A 22,036-nucleotide genomic window follows, 5' to 3' on the forward strand; every position below is an offset into this window, starting at 1 on the left:
TTTAACTCTTGATCCTGAGAAGGCTGTTCCTCCAGAATGAAACTGCTGAGTAAGATTAGGAGAGAAGTCGACATTCAAGTGGAACTTTAAAGAGGAATGCTAATGGCGCTATTAAAAACCACCGATTCTGAGCAATTAGTTAAGGGATTAGGAAGACAGAGCATGAGCTGCGAAGATTAAGGCAGGGACCGACCTTAACCTTAATGGATCTTAAGCAATTAGCCAAATGTGTTAGATCATTGCTGAGGACTTGGAAACAATCCTATCCAAGATAGCCAGAAGTGGGATGAACCCTTCTACTCCCATAGGAAACTTTAAAACTCTTCCACCATAAGTGGGTGAAAGGCCTCAGACTAAGAAGGCTTGATCTCTACCTCTTTGAGTGTCCCTGGAGTAGTCGCCAGCCGATAAACCATATAGGCGGGAATGCAGATGAAAGACGACGTCCCGATGCAGTAACCCAGCACCATGGTCCAGTAGGGATACGTGTAGTCGAAAAGGCGGAGGTCTGGCACGCTGGACATGAAGCTGAAAATGATGAACTGGGAAAGACCCAATGAGTTAGTTCATGGGGACTGGGCATTGGCAAAGGAGGAGGAGGAGGAAGAAGAAGAGGAGGTGGAGGAGGAGAAGAGAAGAAGAATAAGGAGAATGAAGAAGAGGACGAGGAGGCGGAGGAAGAAGAAGAGGAGGAAGAGGAAGAAGAAAAGGAAGAAGAAGAGGAGGAAGAAAAGGAAGAAGAGGAGGAGAGGAGGAGGAAGAAGAAGAAGCAGAGGAAGAAGAGGAGGAGGAGGAAGGAGAAGAGGAGAGAAGAGGAATAAGAGGAGGAGGAGGAAGAGGATGAGGAGGCAGAGGAAGAAGAAGAGGAGGAGGAGGAGGAGGAAGAAGAGGAGGAGGAGGAAGAAAAGGAAGAAGAAGAGGAGGAGGAGAGAAGAGGAATAGGAGGAGGAGGAAGAAGAGGACGAGGAGGAGGAGGAGGAAGAAGAGGAGGAGGAGAAAGGAGAAGAGGAGGAGGAAGAAGAAAAGGAAGAAGAAGAGGAGGAGGTGGAGGAGGAAGAGAAAGACAAAGTGGAGGAGGAGGAGGAAGAAAAGGAAGAAGAAGAGGAGGAAGAAGTGGTGGAGGAGGAGAGGAACAGGAGGAGGAAGAAAAGGAAGAAGAGGAAGAGGAAGATGAAAAGAAGGAGGAGGAAGAAGTAGTAGAGGAGGAGGAGGAAGAAGAAAAGGAAGAGGAGGAGGAGGAGGCAGAGGAGGAGGCAGAGGAGGAAGAACAATAACAACAACAGGGGCAGAAGACTCATGAAACACAAGACATTGACATGTTCTCGCTTACCTCTCCAGCCTCCCATTCGGTTGGGTTGTAGACCCACTTAAAGCAAGATCCTGAACTGGCAACCTAACTACACCAACACCCGTTTCTCATTATTCTGCATAGATCAGTGTTTCTCTACCTTCCTAATGCTGCAACCCCTTAATATGGTTCCTCATGTTGTGTTGACCCCAACCATCACATTATTTTCATTGCTATTTCATAACTGGAATTTTGCTACTGTTAGGAATCGTAATGTAAATATCTGATCTGCAGGATTTATGTCTTTTCACTGGACCAAATTTGGCACAAATACCCAATACTGGTGGGTTGGAGAGGGATTGATTTCATCATTTGGGAGTTGTAGTTGCTGGGACTTATAGTTAACCTACAATCAAAGAGCATTCTGAACTCCACCAACGATGGAATTGAACCAAACTTGGCACACAGAACTCCCACAACCAACAGAAAATTCTGGAAGGGTTTGGTGGGCATTGGCCTTGAGTTTGGGAGTTGTAGTTCACCTCCATCCATAGAGCACTGTGGACTCGGACAATGATGGATCTGGACCAAACTTGGCATGGATACTTAATATACCCAAATATGAACACTGGTGGAATTTAGGGAAAATAGACTTTGTCATTTGGGAGTTGTAGTTGCTCATTGGAGGGAAGGATAGTAGAGGCAAAGATGAAGTTTCCCATCGTGGTCAACTGTGAATCGCACATATGGTAATTCCTGCGCCTGCGCAGAACAGGAAGGATAGTAAAGGCAAAGATGAAGTACTTTGGCCACATCATGAGAAGAAAGGAAAGCTTAGAGAAGACAATGATGTTGGGGAAAATGGAAGGAAAAAGGGCAAGATGGATAGATGGCATCCTTGAAGTGACTGGATTGACCTTGAAGGAGCTGGGGGTGGTGACGGCCGACAGGGAGCAGGGAGCTCTGGCGTGGGCTGGTCCATGAGGTCATGAAGAGTTGGAAACGACTAAACGAATGAACAACAACAGTTGCTGGGATGTATAGTTCACCTACAATCAAAGAGCATTCTGAACCCCACCAACGATAGAATTGGGCCAAACTTGCACACAGAACCCCCATGACCAACAGACCTCACAACCTCTGAAGGTACCTGCCATAGATGCAGGCAAAACGTCAGAAGAGAATGCTTCTAGAACAGTGTTTCTCAACCTTCCTCATGCCGCGACCCCTTAATACAGTTCCTCCTGTTGTGGTGACCCCCAGCCATAACATTATTTTTGTTACTACTTCATAACTGTCATTTTGCTACAAATATGAATCGTAATGTAAGTATCTGATACGCAGGATGTATTTTCATTCACTGGACCAAATACCTAATAAGCTCTAATTTGAATACTGGTGGGTTAGAGGGGCATTGATTTTGTCACTTGAGAATGGCAGTTGCTGGAATTTATAGTTCACCTACCATCAAAGAGCACTCTGAACTCCACTAACAATGGAATGGAACCAAACCTGGCACACAGAACTCCCACGACCAACAGAAAATACTGGAAGGATTTGCTGACCATTGACCTTGAGTTATGGAGTTGTAGTTCACCTATATCCACAGAGCACTGTGGACTCAATGATGGATCTGAACCAAACTTGGCACAAATGCGCAATATGCCCAAATGTGAGCACTGGTGGAGTTTGGATAAAATAGACCTTCACATTTGGGAGTTGTAGTTGCTGGGATTTATAGTTCGTCTCCAATCAAAGAGCATTCTGAACTCCACCAACGATGGAATGGAACCAAATTTGGCACACAGAACCCCCACGACCAACAGAAAATACTGGAAGGGTTTGCTGGGCATTGACCTTGAGTTTGGGAGTTGTAGTTCACTTACATCCAGGGAACACTGTGGACACAGTACTCCATGACCAACAGAAAATACTGAGTTTTCTGACGGTCTTTGGTGACCCCTCTGAAACCCCCTCACGACCCCCCAGGGGTCCCGGCCCCCAGGTTGAGAAACACTGTTCTAGAATGGCCATACAGCCCGAAAAACCTACAACAACCCAGAAAATACTGGGTTTTTTTGTGGTCTTTGGTGACCCCTTGACACCCTCTTGTAACCCCCCCCCCCCCGGGTCCCGACCCCTAGATTGAGAAAAGCTGATATAGATAGTTAAGCCAAGTCTATCCTTAGCAACCCCACCAAATGCTGGCCTTGACTTCCTGCTGTTTGGCTGGGCTCTCAACTCCTGCCTAGTAACCACAATACCTGGGCTTATTTGCTTTCCATTTCATTTCATTGCCTTGGGCTCATAAAGATGGGCTGTTTACGTAGCAGGATGACTGATGCTGCTTCGCTTTATCCCGGCCTTCCCCCCACAACTCCTTGTAATAAAATGGAAATTCGGTAAACACGCATCCATCATCTGAGCAAGAGAACCATCAGGTGGGGCTTAATTTCCGAGCTGAGTGTTAACTACACTATAAAAAGCACACAGGGCTAATTTGGGAACTGGGAGCTGCGGCTTTTGTTTAGTTAGGCTAGAAAAGGGCTCGGACATATCAGCGGCAAGGAGAGGGCTTCGACTCCAGCCATCCTTTTCCATGTCCTAGCAAAGAAAACTCCATCTCATTTTGCAAAAATTGGTGTCTGCAGAAACAATAATTCAGTAACTTTTCTCCCTTCTACAGTGGTTCTCAACCTTCCTAATGCCATGACCCCTTAGTACAGTTCCTCATGTTTTGTTGACCCCCAACCATAACATTATTTTCGTTGCTACTTCACAACTGTCATTTTGCTACAAAACAGGAGCTTTTTTGTTGAGTCCCGGGGCCAGAGAAGCAGATGGCGGAAACAGAAGAACGGCCTGCCTCAGGGAAGCGTGCTTGCCCCATCCATGTTCAACATTGACACAAATGACCAGCCACTGCCAGAAGGGACAGAGAGCTTCATCTATGCCAGGGGTCAGGAACCTTCGGCCCTCCAGGTGTGGTGGACTTCAACTCCCACAATTCCTTGAGGCTCGGCATTCGCCCCAAAGGCTTACCTTGGCCTCAAGGAATTGTGGGAGTTGAAGTACACCACACCTGGAGGGCCGAAGGTTCCCCATGCCTGATCTATGCTGATGATCGTGCCATCACCACCCAAGCAGGGAGCTTTGAGATGGTTGAACAGAAGCTCTCCGAAGCTCTAGGTGCCCTTACTGCCTATTACAGGGAAAATCAGCTGATCCCTAATTCATCTAAAACACAGACATGTGCTTTTCATCTCAAGAACAGACAAGCATCCCGAGCTCTGAGGATTACCTGGAAAGGAATCCCACTGGAGCATTGCAGCACACCCAAATACCTGGAAGTCACTCTGGACCGTGGTCAGACCTACAAGAAGCACTGCCTGAATATCAAGCAAAAAGTGGGCGCTAGAAACAATATCATACGAAAGCTGACTGGCACAACCTGGGGATCACAACCAGACACAGTGAAAACATCTGCCCTTGCGCTTTGCTACTCTGTTGCTGAGTATGCATGCCCAGTGTGGAACACATCTCACCACGCTAAAACAATGGATGTGGCTCTTAATGAGACACGCTGCATTATCACAGGATGTCAAGGCTCAACACCACTAGAGAAATTATACTTATTTATTTATTTATTTTGCGTGGTCAGATGCAGAGCCAACCTCAAGAAATGGGGCCACAAAGTGGAATCCACAACATGCGAGTGGGGAGAAGAGCAAACCACTGACTACCTGCTGCGATGCAACCTGAGCCCTGCCACAAGCACAATGGAGGACCTTCTTATAGCAACACCAGAGGCACTCCAAGTGGCCAGATACTGGTCATAGAACATCTAATTAACTACCAAGCTTGCAAACTTTGTGTTTTGTTTGTTTGCAATACAACTGTTTGGTTTGCTCCTGACATGATAGATAGATAGATAGATAGATAAATGTAAACATCTGACATGCAGGATATTTGCATTCACAGGACCAAATTGGGCACAAATACCCAATACGCCCAAATTTGAATACTGGTAGAGTTGGAAAGAGCGGGTTGGGTTTTGTCATTTGGGAGTTGTAGTTGATGGTATGTATAGTTAACTTACAATCAAAAAGCATTCTGGGCTCCCATGAGCAACAGAAAATACTGGAAGGGTTTGGTGGGCATTGGACTTGAGTTTGGGAGTTGTAGTTAACCTCTATCCAGAGAGCCCTGTGGACTCAAACAATGATGGATCTGGACCAAACTTGGCACGGATACTCAATATGCCCAAATGTGAACACTGGTGGAGTTTGGGGGAAATAGACCTTGACATTTGGGAGTTGTAGTTGCTGGGATTGATAGTTCACCTACAATCATAAAGCATCCTGAACCCCACCAGTTATAGAGTTGGGCCAAACTTCCTACACAGAACCCCCACGAGCAGCAGAAAATACTGTATTGTCGAAGGCTTTCATGGCTGGAATCACTGGGTTGTAGTTTTTTTTCGGGCTATATGGCCATGTTCTAGAGGCATTCTCTCCTGACATTTCGCCTGCATCTATGGCAAGCATCCTCAGAGGTAGTGAGGTACCTCACTACCTCTGAGGATGCTTACCATAGATGCAGGCGAAACGTCAGGAGAGAATGCCTCTAGAACATGGCCATATAGCCCGAAAAAAACTACAACAACCCAGAAAATACTGTGTTTTTTGATGGTCTTTGGCGACCCCCAGGTTGAGAAACACTGCCGTACTAGTTTCCTCCTTCCTTCCCTCAAACCCTTCATCATATTAGAGCCGCAGGCTGCAATTAGTTAGGGAGACTCACCAAGAGGAAAATGGGGCTGATGGCTACCCAGCAGATCCTCCAGTACCATCCAGGGCTGAATCCGAGCATCTCTTTGACATCCCTGGAAAACTGACCCACGCCTGGAAAGACAACACGACAATGGGTCTGCGTTAAGCACTTCCCGTTGAGTATTTTTCTATGATGTTGATGTTCTTGAACAGACGAAGTAATAAGCCAAGAGATCGTTTTCGGTTGCCCCAGCACTGGGTTATGGAGGAGCACTGAGACTACAGAGCAGGCGCTGCTGTTCTTCCTAACCTGAAAAATTGGTGTCGATATGAGCCTTGCAATCATGCCAGCCACATAACCCAGCATCATAGGTAAAGGTAAAGGGTTTCCCCTGACATTAAGACCAGTCGTGTCCGACTGTCCATTTTTAAGCCGAAGAGCCGGCGTTATCAGTAGACACCTCTAAAGTCATGTGGTCGGCATGACTGCATGGAGCGCCCTTCCCTTCCCTATTGATCTACTAACATTTGCATGTTTTTGAACTTCTACTTTGGCAGAAGCAGGGGCTAACAGCGGGAGCTCACCCCACTCCTCAGATTTGAAGCTGAAGAGCCGGCGTTGTCCGTAGACACCTCTAAGATCATGTGGTCACCATGACTGCATGGAGCGCCCTTCCCTTCCCTATTGAGCTACTCACATTTGCATGTTTTCGAACTTCTACGCTGGCGGAAGCTGGGGCTAACAGCGGGAGCTCACCCCACTCCCCAGATTCTAAGCCGAAGAGCTGGCATTGTCCGTAGACACCTCTAAGGTCATGTGGTCAGCATGACTGCATTGAGCATGCTTACCTTCCCTATTGACATACTCACATTTGCATGTTTTCAAACTTCTACGTTGCCAGAAGCTGGGGCTAACAGCGGGACCTCACTCCACTCCCCGGATTCTAAACCTAAGAGCCAGCATTGTCTGTAGACAGACACCACTAAGGTCATGTGGTTGGCATGGCTGCATGGAGCGTGCTTACCTTCCCTATTGACCTACTCACATTTGCATATTTTCAAACTGCTAGGTTGACAGGAGCTGTCATGTGGTCAGCATGACTGCATTGAGCATGCTTACCTTCCCTATTGACCTACTTACATTTGCATGTTTTCAAACTGCTAGGTTGGTAGAAGCTGGGGCTAACAGCGGGACCTCATTCCACTCCCCGGATTCTAAGCCGAAGAGCCAGCATTGCCTGTAGACCACTAAGGTCATGTGGTTGGCATGGCTGCATGGAGCGCCCTTACCTTCCCTATTGACCTAATCACATTTGCATGTTTTCAAACTGCTAGGTTGGCAGGAGCTGGGGCTAACAGCGGGACCTCACTCCACTCCCCGGATTCTAAGCCGAAGAGCCAGCATTGTCTGTAGACAGACACCACTAAGGTCATGTGGTTGGCATGGCTGCATGGAGCGTGCTTACCTTCCCTATTGACCTACTCACATTTGCATATTTTCAAACTGCTAGGTTGACAGGAGCTGTCATGTGGTCAGCATGACTGCATTGAGCATGCTTACCTTCCCTATTGACCTACTTACATTTGCATGTTTTCAAACTGCTAGGTTGGCAGGAGCTGGGTCTAATAGCGGGAGCTCACCCCACCCCAGATTGTAAAGCGAAGAGCCGGCGTTGTCTGTAGACACCTCTAAGATCATGTGGTCAGCATGACTGCATGGAGCGCCCTTACCTTCCCTATTACCGACTCACATTTGCTTGTTTTCAAACTGCTAGGTTGTCAGGAGCTGTCATGTGGTCAGCATGACTGCATTGAGCATGCTTACCTTCCCTATTGACCTACTTACATTTGCTTGTTTTCAAACTGCTAGGTTGGCAGGAGCTGGGTCTAATAGGGGGATCTCACCCTGCTCCCCAGATTTGAACCTGCAGCCTTCCGACCAGCAAGTTCAGCAGCTCAGCGATTCAACTCGCTGCACCATTGGGGACTCCAACAATCCAGATTACAGTCCTGTAATGACCCAACGGGATGGATGCCAGCCACGGGGTTAAACTCACCATAGAACCACGACACCGCGACGGATTCCAGAAATACCACGGCTATCAGCGCCGGGCCCGTGGCATATTCCTCAAACAGCTTCACCACATATGCACCACCCTGTATGGATGAAAAAGAGATCGTGGGAAGTGATAGAAGGAGAAAGCAGTCAAATGTGGCTCATTTAGGATACAGAGAGAAGGAAAGGAAGCTAGAAACACCCCGTAAAATCAACACTTGGTCCTCTGTGTCGCTAATGACCCGTTTGGGTAACTTCCCTTCGTCGGCCTCACACAATGAGGCGAGGGGAAAGCGATAGATAACCTTGGAGGACCAGGTTCCCATTCCCTTCCTTGGTGGGAATGTTTTGGAAGTGCGTCCCCATGACGGAGAGGGAAGGGAGTGGGCTTCGGCTGGAACGGAGGCGCCTCGTTGACTGGAAACTTGAACTGCTGATAAGACACAATCCAAAAGGAGCTGTTTTCCAGCAAATTCTCCTCTCTGGCTTCCATGCGAGGTCTCCTTATCAAATATTCCTCTTGTTTTTGGTCTGGTGTCCAAACTACTCTCTTGGTATCAAAGGAACAATAAGTAGAAAAGTGTTCTTGCCAGACATCAAGGGAACCACTGACCGCATAGGGAAGCTGATGAGGAAGCACAACATACAAACTATCTACAGACCCACCAAGAAAATCCAACCAATGCTACGTCCAGCAAAGGACAAGAGGGATCCTCTCACTTCTGCAGGAGTCTACCGTGTCCCATGCAGCTGTGGACAAGTCTACATAGGGACCACCAAATGCCGCATTGCCCAGACACACATCAAGGAACATGAAAGGCACTGCAGACTCCTTCAACCAGAGAAGTCAGCCATAGCAGAGCACCTGATGAACCAGCCTGGACACAGCATTTTATTGGAGAACACAGAAATGCTGGACCACGCTCACAACCACCATGTCAGACAACACAGAGAAGCCATTGAAATGCACAAGCATGTGGACAATGTCAACAGAAAGGAGGAAACCATGAAAATGAACAAAATCTGGCTACCAGTATTAAAAAAAACTAAAATCAGAACAGCACAACAACAGAGAGGAAACAAACAAGGACATCTAATCACCTCTCAACAAAAGATTGCTCCAGGCACAGCCAGGCAATCAAATGCTAATCAAGTTGAAACATTCACACCTAGCCCCAGCAGACAAGAGTTCTTTGTCCCACCCTGGTTATTCCACAGATATATAAACACTTTTTTCCTAGTTCCAACAGACCTCACTACCTCTGAGGATGCGTGCAATAGATGCAGGCAAAACATCAGGAGAGAATGCCTCTAGAACTTTACAATTTAGTCTGCTTTTTACTGATTTTCCTACCAGGTGTCTATCTTATTTCTCCATGTTACTCTAACACATTCTGTCTCACTTTCAGGAAACAAAGTCCTGTCAGGGAATCCTGCCGACTACGCCAAATATGTCATAAGTACTTTTAAAAACATTAAATAGGTTCTTTTATTCTGCTTTTAGTGAGACAGGTTGCATTAGGCACTTTCAGAGAAAAAATAGACACGGACTCCAGTATGGCCATATAGCGCGAAAAAACCTACAACAACCCAGTGATTCTGGCCATGAAAGCTTTCGACAATACAACAAGTAGAATCATAGAATCCTAGAGTTGGAAGAGACCTCATGGACCATCCAGTCCAACCCCATTCTGCCAAGAAGCAGGACAAGTGCATTCAAAGCACCCCCGACAGATGGCCATCCAGCCTCTGTTTCCAAAGCCTCCACCACACTCCGCAGCAGAGAGTTCCACTGCTGAACAGCTCTCACAGTCAGGAAGTTCTTCCTCATGTTCAGATGGAATCTCCTTTCTTGTAGTTTGAAGCCATTGCTCCATTGCGTCCTAGTCTCCAGAAAGGAAGCTCGCTCCCTCTTCCCTATCACTTCCTCCCACATATTTACACATTTATACCTGGCAAGTGATGTAGATTTTCTCTGCTTTGAAAAAAATGTCAAAGATTGATAGAACCCATCACTGTTTACACAAGCTGACCACAAATTTCCGAGATAGCAGAAAGAAGTCTTTCCTCCCTTTAATTGGATTTGAACCTGGGAAGGTCAAGGTAAAGGTTTCCCCTTGACGTTAAGTCCAGTCACATCCAACTCTGAGGGTTGGTGCTCATTTCCCCTTGAATAGCAGCTTATAGGTTCATAAAGGTAAAGGTTTCCCCTTGACTTTAAGTCTGGTTGTGTCTTACAATCACAATGGCATACACAAAGGCAAATGCTTCTCCTTTCATTTCTGGCTCTGGAGGCAGTGCTCAACTTTGACTCTGGGGCTCATCTCAATTTCTAGGCCAAAGAGCCGGCATTGTCCATAGACACCTCCTAGATAATGTGGCCAGCATGACTGCATGGAGTGGCCTTACCTTCCTGCTGGAGTGGTACCTATTGCTCTACTCACATTTGCATGTTTTCGAACTGCTAGGTTGGCAGAAGCTGGGGCTGACAGTGGGAGCTCACGCCGCTCTCCGGATTCAAACCTGCGACCTTTCGGTCAGCAAGTTCAGCAGATCAGTGCTTTAACTCTGCCACTGGGGACTCCAAGGTAAAGTTTTTCCCCTGACATTAAGTCCAGTCGTGTCATATTCTGGAGTTTGGTGCCCATCTCCATTTCTATGCTGAAGTGCTGGCGTTGTCCATAGACACCTCCAAGATCATGTGGCCAGCATGACTGCATGGAGTGTAGTTACCTTCCTGCTGGAGCAATACCTATTGCTCTACTCACATTTGCATGTTTTGGAACTGCTAGGTTGGAAGAAGCTGGGGCTGACAGCAGGAGCTCACGCCACTCTCCAGATTCAACCTGCGATCTTTCGGTCAGCAAGTTCAGCAGCTCAGCGCTTTAACTCACTGTGCCACTGGGGCTCCCAAGGTAAACGTTTTCCCCTGACATTAAGTCCAGGGGTTTGGTACTCATCTCCATTTCTTTGCTGAAGAGCTGGCATTGTCCATAGACTCCTCCTAGGTCATGTGGCCAGAATGACTGCATGGAGCGCTGTTACCTTACTGCTGGAGCGGTACCTATTGCTCTACCCACATTTGCTAGGTTGGCAAAAGTTGGGGCTAAAAACGGGCGCTCACCTCACTCCACGGATTTGAACCACCAACCTTTCGATCAACAAGTGATACCAATTAATCTACTCACACTTGTATTGTCGAAGGCTTTCATGGCCAGAATCACTGGGTTGTTGTAAGTTTTTTCGGGCTATATAGCCATGTTCTAGAGGCATTCTCTCCTGGCGTTTCGCCTGCATCTATGGCAAGCATCCTCAGAGGTAGTGTTTTGGAACTGTTTGGTTGGCAGAAGCTGGGGCTGACAGCAGGAGCTCAAGCCACTCTCTGCATTCGAACAACCAACCTTTCGGTCAACAAGTTCAGCAACTCAGCAGTTTAACCGGCTGCACCACCAAGTGCTCCTGACCCTGGGATACTGTAGGTATAACATACTCTACCAATGAATTACAGAGTTAAGTCTGAAGAAAGAGCAATTCAGCCTTGCTGTAAATGGTACTACACATTAACTGAGCAAGATGCGGTGTAGTCCAATTCACCTTCCAAGTCACAACCTTGCTGTAAATGGTACTACACATTAACTGAGCTAGATGTGGTGCAGTCCAAAAAGTTTTGCTGCCTGATACTAGGAATAAATAGGGGGCAGATCCCATATTATGGAGCCCAGACTCTTCCACCTGCTCAAGGCTTTGGAGCTTCCTTGGTCCTGCAAAGCTGTGTTACTCACGAAGGTCAGCGTGGAGAGGGCGCCCATGAAGCAGATCGCAATGAATCCCAGCACAAAGATTTCCCGGCGCTTGCTCCAAACGTGGGGGAATTCGTCCAGGACGGCCGTGATCACCCCTTCCAGCCCGGCAAACTGGGAAAAAAAAGTACAAGGCAGTGTTTCCTTTCTTCCCGTTCATTTCATATTACAGTGTTCCCTCACTTATTTATGTTATTTATTTATGTCGAACACTTGTAAAACACTAGTTAAAAACATTAAACAATATACTTGGGTGTGATCCTGGACTCCTCGCTAAGCTTGGAACCCCAAGTTTCGGCGGTGTCCAGGGGAGCATTTGCACAACTCAAACTTGTGCGCCAGTTGCGCCCGTACCTTGGGAAGTCAGATTTGGCCACGGTAGTCCACGCTCTGGTTACATCCCGGATTGATTACTGCAACGCGCTCTACGTGGGGTTGCCCTTGAAGACTGCCCGGAAGCTTCAGATGGTCCAGCGTTCGGCGGCCAGGTTACTAACGGGAGCGGCACTCAGGGAGCACACCACTCCTCTGTTGAGCCAGCTCCACTGGCTACCAATCTGCTACCGGGCACAATTCAAGGTGCTGGCTTTAGCCTATAAAGCCCTAAACGGTTCTGGCCCTGCTTACCTCTCCGAACGCATCTCCACCTATGAACCGACGAGGATGTTAAGATCGTCCGGGGAGGCCCTACTCTCGGTCCCACCTGCGTCGCAGGCGCGGCTGGCGGGGACGAGAGACAGGGCCTTCTCGGTGGTGGCCCCTCGGCTATGGAATGCCCTACCCGTAGACATCAGGCAGGCCCCTTCGTTGCTGGAGTTCCGGAGGAGGGTCAAGATGTGGCTCTATGAACAGGCGTTCGGTCAACAAGGCAACTGAACTCATGAAGACGGTATAAATGAACGAAGGAATGGTAGAAGGATTATGAGAATCGGAATCTGATTTCACTGAGGCGTTGATGACCACGTTGTTTGTCTTGTATTGTCTGTCGTGTGTGTTGTGTTTTAATCTAACTGTCATTGTTATATAAATTGCACTGTAAACCGCATTGAGTCGCCGATTAGGCTGAAAAATGCGGTATAAAAATAAAGCAAATAAAATAAAAAATAAAATAAATACTTACAGTCTGCTAAGCTATTACCAGTCTGGTGGCCATTAATTAGCCGAATTCTATGATTGAGTACTCCATTTAACTTATCCATAACCCATTTATTTATTTATTTAATCCATTTATATACCGCTTTTCTCAGCCCTCGGGCGACTCAAAGCGGTTTACAGCAGCAAAATTCAATGCTTGAACATCATAAAACAGATTAAAACAATTAAAAACCATAGCATCAATATACAAACATTACAAAGCCAATGCTACATAACTCATGGCGTCTCTTAGTTAAAATCAAGATCCAATCTCGTCATCCAGTCGTTCCATGTTCCAATATTGTTACACTGCCTTTTCGAATGCCTGCTCAAACAACAAGAGAAGAGGCCAATCTAATATGTCTGGGAAGGGCGTTCCATAGCCGAGGGGCCACCACTGAGAAGGCCCTGTCTCTTATCCCTGCCAAACATATTTGTGACACAGGCGGGACCGAGAGCAGGGCATCCCCAGACGATCTTAACATCCTAGCTGGTTCATAGGAGGAGATATGTTCGGACAGGTAAGTTTGGCCTGAACTGTTTAGGGCTTTAAAGGCTAGAGCCAGCACTTTGAATTGTGCCCAGTAGCAAACTGGCAGCCAGTGGAGCTGGCACAACAGAGGAGTTGTATTCTCCCTGAGCGCCACTCCTGTTAGTAACCTGACTGCCGCCCGTTGGACCATTTAAAGATTCCGGGCAGTCTTCAAAGGCAATCCCACATAGAGCACTTTGTAGTAGTCTATACGGGATGTAACCAGAGCGTGGACTACCGTGGCCAAGTCAGACTTCCCAAGGTACGGGCGCAGCTGGTGCACGAGTTTTAACTGTGCAAATGCTCCCCTGGTCACCGCCGAAACCTGGGGTTCCAGACTCCAAAACATTGTCAACATTGTCATTGTCATTTCCGCCTAATTACCCGAAGGCCTGGTCCCACATCCACATTTTTACCTTCTTTCTAAAAGTGAGGAGGGATGACGATGACCTAATTTCCCCAAGGAGTGAGTTCCAAAGGCGAGGGACCACCACCGAGAAGGCCCTGTCCCTCATCCCCGCGAAGCGTGTTTGATTAAGATATTCTGGGAAGGCCTTGCTCTTGGCCCCACCTCTGTCTCAAACACGCTTCGCGGGGATGAGGGACAGGGCCTTCTCTGAGGTGGGTCATAGAAGGAAGTACATTCGGACAGGTATGCTGGACCGGAGCCGTATAGGCTTTTATAGGTCAAAACCAGCACTTTGAATTATGCTCGGAATTGGACCGGCAGCCAGTAGACCACCCGTGAAAAGTGAAAATCCGCGAAGAAGGGATGCTATATATGTATATCACGTTCCGAAGGTGACATAGAGGCGAGGAGAGATTTAAAGGCACCGGGCACCTTGTTTTTGCTTGCGATCTCTGCTTTGCTTTGCAATCTCTCTTAGAATCATAGAATCCTAGAGTTGGAAGAGACCTCCTGGGCCATCCAGTCCAACCCCATTCTGCCAAGAAGCAGAAATATTGCATTCAAAGCACCCCTGACAGATGGCCATCCAGCCTCTGTTTAAAAGCTGCCAAAGAAGGAGCCTCCACCACACCGGGGCAGAGAGTTCCACTGCTGAACGGCTCTCACGATCAGGAAGTTCTTCCTCATGTTCAGATGGAATCTCCTTTTTGTAGTTTGAAGCCATTGTTCCCTTGCATCCTAGTCTCCAAGGAAGCAGAAAACAAGCATGCTCCCTCCTCCCTATGACTTCCTCTCACATATTTATACATGGCTATCATATCTCTCATGAGGGTGAGACCCCCTTCCACACTTCATCATTGCCAGGAGGCGGGATGAGAATGCCACTCTGGACAACGGCAACCATTCATAAACCTGCGAAACAGCGAGTCCGCGAAAAGCGAACTGCGAAGTAGCGAGGGAGCACTGCACTCACCGTACTATCCAGCCCTAGAGTGATCAGCATCAGGAAGAAGATGATGGCAAAGAAGGTCGAGGCAGGCATGTTTGCGATGGCCTCTGCATACGTGATGAAGAGGAGGCTGGGTCCTGCCAAGGGAACGAGATGGTAAAGACGGGACACATGGTTGTTGGGAAAATAAGACCCATTCTAGCCCTCCCATTCCTTCTGCAACTTGTTCACTTTTAGAAACAATTGACAAGCAACTCCCCATATTTGCAGATTTGGGTATTCATGAATGTGATCTGTTTAGGAATCTTTAGGTCTTCGAACATGACCTGTTGTCTCACCCTCATTCTGAACCGTGAGTCATTTGTAAGTCAGATGTTTGCAACTTGGAGATGGCCTGTACGGCCTTCCTTAGCGACCATCATTGGGCCTGCTCTCCAGAGCAGATGGGTGAGTTTTTCCATCTGCATCTCTAATGGCGGCAGGTCAGATGGCCTCTTTTGAAGATTGGAATGGACCGATGTGAGATGGGGCAAATCTTCAAGCATCCTGGTCCAAGTCTAATCAGAACCAGAATTGTCCTCAGAAATGAACCAAGAGCTGGCACGGGTTCCCTCCTCGTGGAATTGCACTCCAACCTTTTTTATTTAGTTTTGAGTCTATTTTCGGCATTTCTACCCCACCCTTGAACCTATTCCCAGGGTAGAGTTTGCCTCATCAAAACACAATAAACAACCAAAGTACAATAAATCGCAAACACTCGGATTGACGTATTTTGGACCGGCAGAAGGTTTTCCAAAGACTATTGAAAGGAACCCCGCTCAAGAGCATGCTACCTTTATGTAACCAAATTTGGGACCAGCTGCAATCGCTTTGCCAACATAAGCATTGCCCAGAGCCAAAACCGAATGGTAGCAATCCAACTGGGCATCTTGTGCGGAGCTATATCAGTACATCGGTATTTTATTCCATCATTATCTCGGGAGTGCTCCTAGTTGGATTGGGCAAATCACAATGAACATAATCCTGATAGACCTTCAGTCCTCCATCCATCACAATCCCTTTTTACTGGGCGGCCCACACTAGAACATCACAGGAAATGCTATATGACTATGTTCAAGAAGCATTCTCTCCTGTCAATTCGCCTGCAGCTATGGCAAGCATCCTCAGAGATTGTGAGGTCTTCAGACCATCTATGGCAGGCATCTTCAGGGGATGTGAGGTCTTCAGACTCTCTATGGTAGGCATCATCAGAGCTTGTGAGGTCTGAAGACCATCTATGGCAGGCATCCTCAGAGGTTAAGAGGTCTTCCGACCATCTATGGCAGGCATCCTCAGAGGTTGAGAGGTCTGAAGACCATCTATGGCAGACATCCTCAGAGGTTGAGAGGTCTTCAGACCATCTTTGGCAGGCATCCTCAGGGGTTGTGAGGTCTTAAGACCATCTATGACAGGCATCATCAGAGCTTGTGAGGTCTGATGACCATCTATGGCAAGCATCCTCAGAGGTTAAGAGGTCTTCAGACCATCTATGGCAGGCATCCTCAGGGGTTGTGAGGTCTTAAGACCATCTATGACAGGTATCATCAGAGCTTGTGAGGTCTGAAGACCATCTATGGCAGGCATCCTCAGAGGTTGAGAGGTCTGAAGACCATCTATGGCAGGCATCCTCAGAAGTTGTGAGATCTGAAGACCTCACAACCTCTGAGGATTCCTGCCATAGATGCAGGCAAAGCTTCAGGAGAGAATGCTTCTAGAACATGGCCTTATAGCCTGAAAAACCTACAACAACCCGGTGATTCCCAGCATTAAAGCCTTCGACAAAACCATGGAGCTTACCTGTGTCTTTGGCAACCTCCGAGACGTCTTCGTTCCTCATCTCCGCCATGTAACCAAGGACAGTGAAGATGACAAAACCGGAGATGAAACTTGTCATACAGTTCACAGCGCTCGTAACCAGGGCATCTCTAGGATGGAAACAAAACATGAGAATCAAGATGGACCCTGGGCATGTTTCCTGACCACAACACCCCAATGTTCTCCCGACTGCCTGAGGAGATGGGGTCCAAAGAGAAGGACACGGCACACAGATATCAAACCTGCTTGAAAGAAAATATTCTGTTTGGTTTTCTCTAAATGTGGACTTGTGGGAAGCCCTTTGGATGTTGTGGCCTCTCGGCGGTGCTTACTGGTAGCAGTTGTTGTGGAACTTGTTGTAGCTCGCAAAGGCAAGGAGCACCCCAAAGCCAGGACCGAGGGAGAAGAAGATCTGAGCAGCGGCGTCCACCCATACCTAGAACCGCACAGAAACAAGAGACAGTTTTTGCAAGGATGTAAAATACATAACAGCGAGAGAGACACCTTATTGCAGCAGAAGCTATGCTACAGTCTTGGGTAAGGACAGCTAACTAGTTCTCCTGTCAGCTTCCTTCTACAGCAGGAAGAGCATTCTGAACTCCACCAATGATGGAATTGTGCCAAACTTGGCACACCGAACTCCCATGACCAACAGAAAATACTGGAAGGGTTTGGTGATCCTGGATTAATCGCTGAGCCTGGAACCCCAGGTTTTGCCGGTGGCCAGGAGAGCATTTGCACAGTTAAAACTTGTGTGCCACCTTGGGAAGCCTGACTTGGCCACAGTGGTCCACGCTCTTGTTACATCCCAAATAGACTACTGCAACGCACTCTACATCAGGTTGTCCCCTCGTGACCCCCAGGTTGAGAAATGCTATTCTATGGAAATATGTGTTGTGGCTCAGTCTGAGCCTGAGCTTTCTGAGCCTGAATTTCCTTAGGACAAGGAGGATGATGGGTTACGGATTTCTAAACATGTCCCTGTTGTTGATGCAGACAGTGTTGATACTGAAGACGAGGCGGCGTTTCAGTTTCCCAGGGAAAGGAATGTAGTTTTAGAAGACGGTCATGATTTGAGTGAAACTTCACAGCTGCAGGTGGAGGAGTCGCCCGCTCCATCCGTGAGCTCAGTGCCTGTCGATTCCCAGGCTGGCCAGTCCCAGGATAATGAGTTATTCGGCCTTGAAGGTGATGGGGATTTAGTTAGGGAGGACCGTTTGCAATTAAGGGTATGCCGAAGTGCTCGGCTTGCTAACAAACGGGAGGTTCGACGTAATGCTTTCATGCTAGGAAAGCATATTTAACGTCAATCCTTTGTCAGTGCAACTTTGCTTACATCCTGTTAACTTCTCTGGAATTGCCTTGGCTTTTGGGGAAAGCTTTTGGCTCTTTGGGACTTTGGTTTTGATCTTGGTTTCTGGGGACTTTGTCATGCTGCCATGGATTCTTGTTTGACCAATGCTAGGTGGATTATACTTCATGATATTTGCCTTTGGACCTTGGAAACTCTGCCTTTGCATTTAAGACTCTGTTTTGGCTATTGAACTTTTGCAACCTGATTTCCACATTTATGATTTTGCTTTTTCTGCAGTAAACTACAAAACCTACAGCCTTGGTGTGTGGTGTTGTTCTGAGCAAGGTGAATCTATCCTGAGTTGCGACAGTATGGATGGTGGTGAAATCCAGCTCAGTTGAACCTTAACCACGGGAAACATAGTCATTCTCAACCCCCTTCTCCCGAAACATTACTTATGAAAGTCTTGGGCTGGCGGGGAGGGGGAGATCTCGGCCCTTGGAAGTAATAAACGCAGCTAATACCGAGATTATGGGTTCTAATATCGGCGAGACGGCAGCCTTGTGGCAGATAGGAGAGAGTTCAATGGAGAGGAAATGAAGACACCGCGTTGACTGATAAAGCCGCCTTTCTGCCCAGGCCCTGTTTTGCCTCCCTCAAAGTAATAAAGGGCGCCCGTATTGTATTGCATAGATCTGGAGAGAGGAGAGAGCAGATCGCAATCTCTGCCCGGTTGTCTTGCCATGCGCTCGCTGGCTGCCGTTAAGAGGAAAGGCACACCAGGTTGGTCCTGACTGAGTCTACATAGAGGGAGAAAAAAAGAAATGGCCGGGGACAAAGTGACAAAAACTGCCTTTTTCTGGTGAATAGGAGAAAGCTCTCCAGCTCTTGACCAGACTGTGTAGCCAAAAAGAGGCAAATTCCACACTAAAAATAAAATGGCTGGTATCCAGACAAATAAATGGGTCTGAGGACAAATCCAACCTGAATTCTCCCAAGCTAAAATGGATATACTTTGGACACCTTGGGGTGTTTTTTTTCCATATCAGGAGCGACTTGAGAAACTGCAAGTCGCTTCTGGTGTGAGAAAATGGGCCATCTGCAGGGACCTTGCCCAGGGAGCGACTTGGGAAACTGCAAGTTGCTTCTGTTTTGAGAAAGTTGGCAGTCTGCAAGGACTTTGCCCAGGGAGCCACTTGAGAAACTGCAAGTCGCTTCCGTTGTGGGAAAATGGGCCGTTTGCAAGGACCTTGCCCAGGAAGCGACTTGAGAAACTTCAAGTTGCTTCTGGTGTAAGAAAATTGGCCATCTGCAAGGACCTTGCCCAGGGAGCGACTTGGGAAACTACAAGTCACTTCCGGTGTGAGAAAATTGGCTGTCTTCAAGGACCTTGCCCAGGGAGCGACTTGAGAAACTGCAAGTTGCTTCTGTTGTGAGAAAATTGGCGGTCTTCAAGGACCTTGCCCAGGGAGCGACTTGAGAAACTGCAAGTTGCTTCTGTTGTGAGAAAATTGGCGGTCTTCAAGGACCTTGCCCAGGGAGCGACTTGAGAAACTGTAAGTCGTTTCTGTTGTGAGAAAATTGGCCATCTGCAAGGACCTTGCCCAGGGAGCGGCTTGAGAAACTGCAGGTTGCTTCTGTTGTGAGAAAATTGGCCGTCTGCAAGGGCCTTGCCCAGGGAGCGACTTGAGAAACTGCAAGTTGCTTCCGTTGTGAGAAAATGGGCTGTCTGCAAGGACCTTGCCCAGGGAGTGACTTGAGAAACTGCAAGTTGCTTCCGTTGTGAGAAAATTGGCAGTCTGTAAGGACCTTGCCCAGGGAGCGACTTGAGAAACTGCAAGTTGCTGCTGGTGTAAGAAAATGGGCCGTCTGCAAGGGCCTTGCCCAGGGAGCGACTTGGGAAACTGCAAGTTGCTTCTGTTGTGGGAAAATGAGCCGTCTGCAAGGACCTTGCCCAGGGAATGGCTTGAGAAACTGCAAGTTGCTTCCGTTGTGAGAAAATTGGCAGTCTGTAAGGACCTTGCCCAGGGAGCGACTTGAGAAACTGCAAGTTGTTTCTGTTTTGAGAAATTGGCAGTCTGCAAGGACCTTGCCCAGGGAGCGACTTGAGAAACTGCAAGTTGCTTCCATTGTGAGAAAATTGGCCATCTGCAAGGACCTTGCCCAAGGAGCAACTTGAGAAACTGCAAGTTGCTTCCATTGTGGGAAATCTGGCTTTCTGCAAGGACCTTGCCCAGGGAGCGACTTGAGAAACTGCAAGTTGCTTCTGTTGTGGGAAAATTGGCTGTCTGCAAGGACCTTGCCCAAGGAGCGACTTGAGAAACTGCAAGTCGCTTCCAGTGTGAGAAAATTGGCCGTCTGCAAGGACCTTGCCCAGGAAGCAACTTGAGAAATTGCAAGTTGCTTTTGTTTTGAGAAAATTGGCCATCTGCAAGGACCTTGCCCAGGGAGCGACTTGAGAAACTGCAAGTTGCTTCCATTGTGGGAAAATGGGCCATCTGCAGGGACCTTGCCCAGGGAGCGACTTGGGAAACTACAAGTCACTTCCGGTGTGTGAAAATTGGCTGTCTTCAAGGACCTTGCCCAGGGAGCGACTTGAGAAACTGTAATTCGTTTCTGTTGTGAGAAAATTGGCCGTCTGCAAGGACCTTGCCCAGGGAGCGACTTGAGAAACTGTAATTCGTTTCTGTTGTGAGAAAATTGGCCGTCTGCAAGGACCTTGCCCAGGGAGCGACTTGAGGAACAGCAAGTTGCTTCTGTTGTGGGAAAATGGGCTGTCTGCAAGGACCTTGCCCAGGGAGCGACTTGAGAAACTGCAAGTTGCTTCCATTGTGGGAAAATTGTCTGTCTGCAAGGACCTTGCCCAGGGAGCAACTTGGGAAACTGCAAGTCGTTTCTGTTGTGAGAAAATTGGCCTTATGCAAGGACCTTGCCCAAGGAGCAACTTGAGAAACTGGAAGTTGCTTCCGTTGTGAGAAAATGGGCTGTCTGCAAGGACCTTGCCCAGGGAGCGACTTGAGAAACTGCAAGTTGCTTCCGTTGTGGGAAAATGGGCCATCTGCAGGGACCTTGCCAAGGGAGCGACTTGAGAAACTGCAAGTCGCTTCTTGTGTGAAAATCCAGGTCTGTGTGGATAATCTCAATCATGGCTATGCAAAGTGGTGGACCCCCCCCCCCCCCCCGTTTGCTCCCCTCAGTCCACAACATTGATGGATCTTTCCGTGAGTTCCTTCACCCACGGCACTTAGGAAAAGCCAACCCACAAGTCCCACCGCCCGCTTTTTTGCTTACCTCTGTTGCAAGGAGTCTCTGCCAGTCAGGTTTCAGGTAGTAGAGCACGCCTCTCCAAGCTCCGGGTAGAGTGGCCCCTCGTATTAGGAGGATGAAGAGGATGATGTACGGGAAAGTGGCCGTCACCCACACCACCTGTCCGGAGGAGAAAGCAAGACACCAATGAAGAAGGAATCCCCGCTACCACGGACACAACAGCACCCTGCCACATAATGGAGAACGTTCCTCAACATCTTGAGTCTTGGATGCCTGCTGAGAACTCTTGACTTGCAGAGAGCCAGTCTCTTTATTGGTTGGTCTTCTCTTCGTGGGCTTGCTTCACCCACGTAGGGACGTGGCCCCTTGGACTGAAGCATCACAGGATGACTCACACATATGAAACCGTTTTGAGAGATGTGTCACAGACTATTGTCGAAGGCTTTCATGGCTGGAGTCACTGGGTTGTTGTAGGTTTTTTGGGCTGTATGGCCAGGTTCTAGAAGCATTCCCTCCTGACGTTTCACCTGCATCTATGACAGGCATCCTCAGAGGTTGAGAGGTCTGGGTTGTTGTAGGTTTTTTGGGCTGTATGGCCAGGTTCTAGAAGCAGTCCCTCCTGACGTTTCACCTGCATCTATGACAGGCATCCTCAGAGGTTGAGAGGTCTGGGTTGTTGTA

At 48.0% G+C, this 22,036-nt stretch overlaps 1 protein-coding gene across 3 annotated transcripts in view; it reads right to left on the reverse strand.

The window, feature by feature from the left end:
* Window positions 1-22,036, reverse strand: part of SLC6A4 (solute carrier family 6 member 4) — a 47,869-nt gene that overhangs the window by 5,692 nt on the left and 20,141 nt on the right. For all 3 annotated transcript variants that reach the window (XM_060756701.2, XM_060756702.2, XM_060756703.2), the window contains exons 6-13: window positions 21,380-21,514; window positions 17,127-17,230; window positions 16,777-16,904; window positions 14,965-15,077; window positions 11,899-12,030; window positions 8,118-8,217; window positions 6,092-6,192; window positions 375-542 (exon numbers count right to left, since the gene is read on the reverse strand). In XM_060756701.2, coding sequence (XP_060612684.2) covers window positions 375-542; window positions 6,092-6,192; window positions 8,118-8,217; window positions 11,899-12,030; window positions 14,965-15,077; window positions 16,777-16,904; window positions 17,127-17,230; window positions 21,380-21,514 — 981 coding nt within the window. The remainder of the gene's footprint in view (window positions 1-374; window positions 543-6,091; window positions 6,193-8,117; window positions 8,218-11,898; window positions 12,031-14,964; window positions 15,078-16,776; window positions 16,905-17,126; window positions 17,231-21,379; window positions 21,515-22,036) is intronic.

Source organism: Anolis sagrei, chromosome 11 (assembly GCF_037176765.1).
Source record: "Anolis sagrei isolate rAnoSag1 chromosome 11, rAnoSag1.mat, whole genome shotgun sequence".
NCBI lineage: Eukaryota > Metazoa > Chordata > Lepidosauria > Squamata > Dactyloidae > Anolis > Anolis sagrei.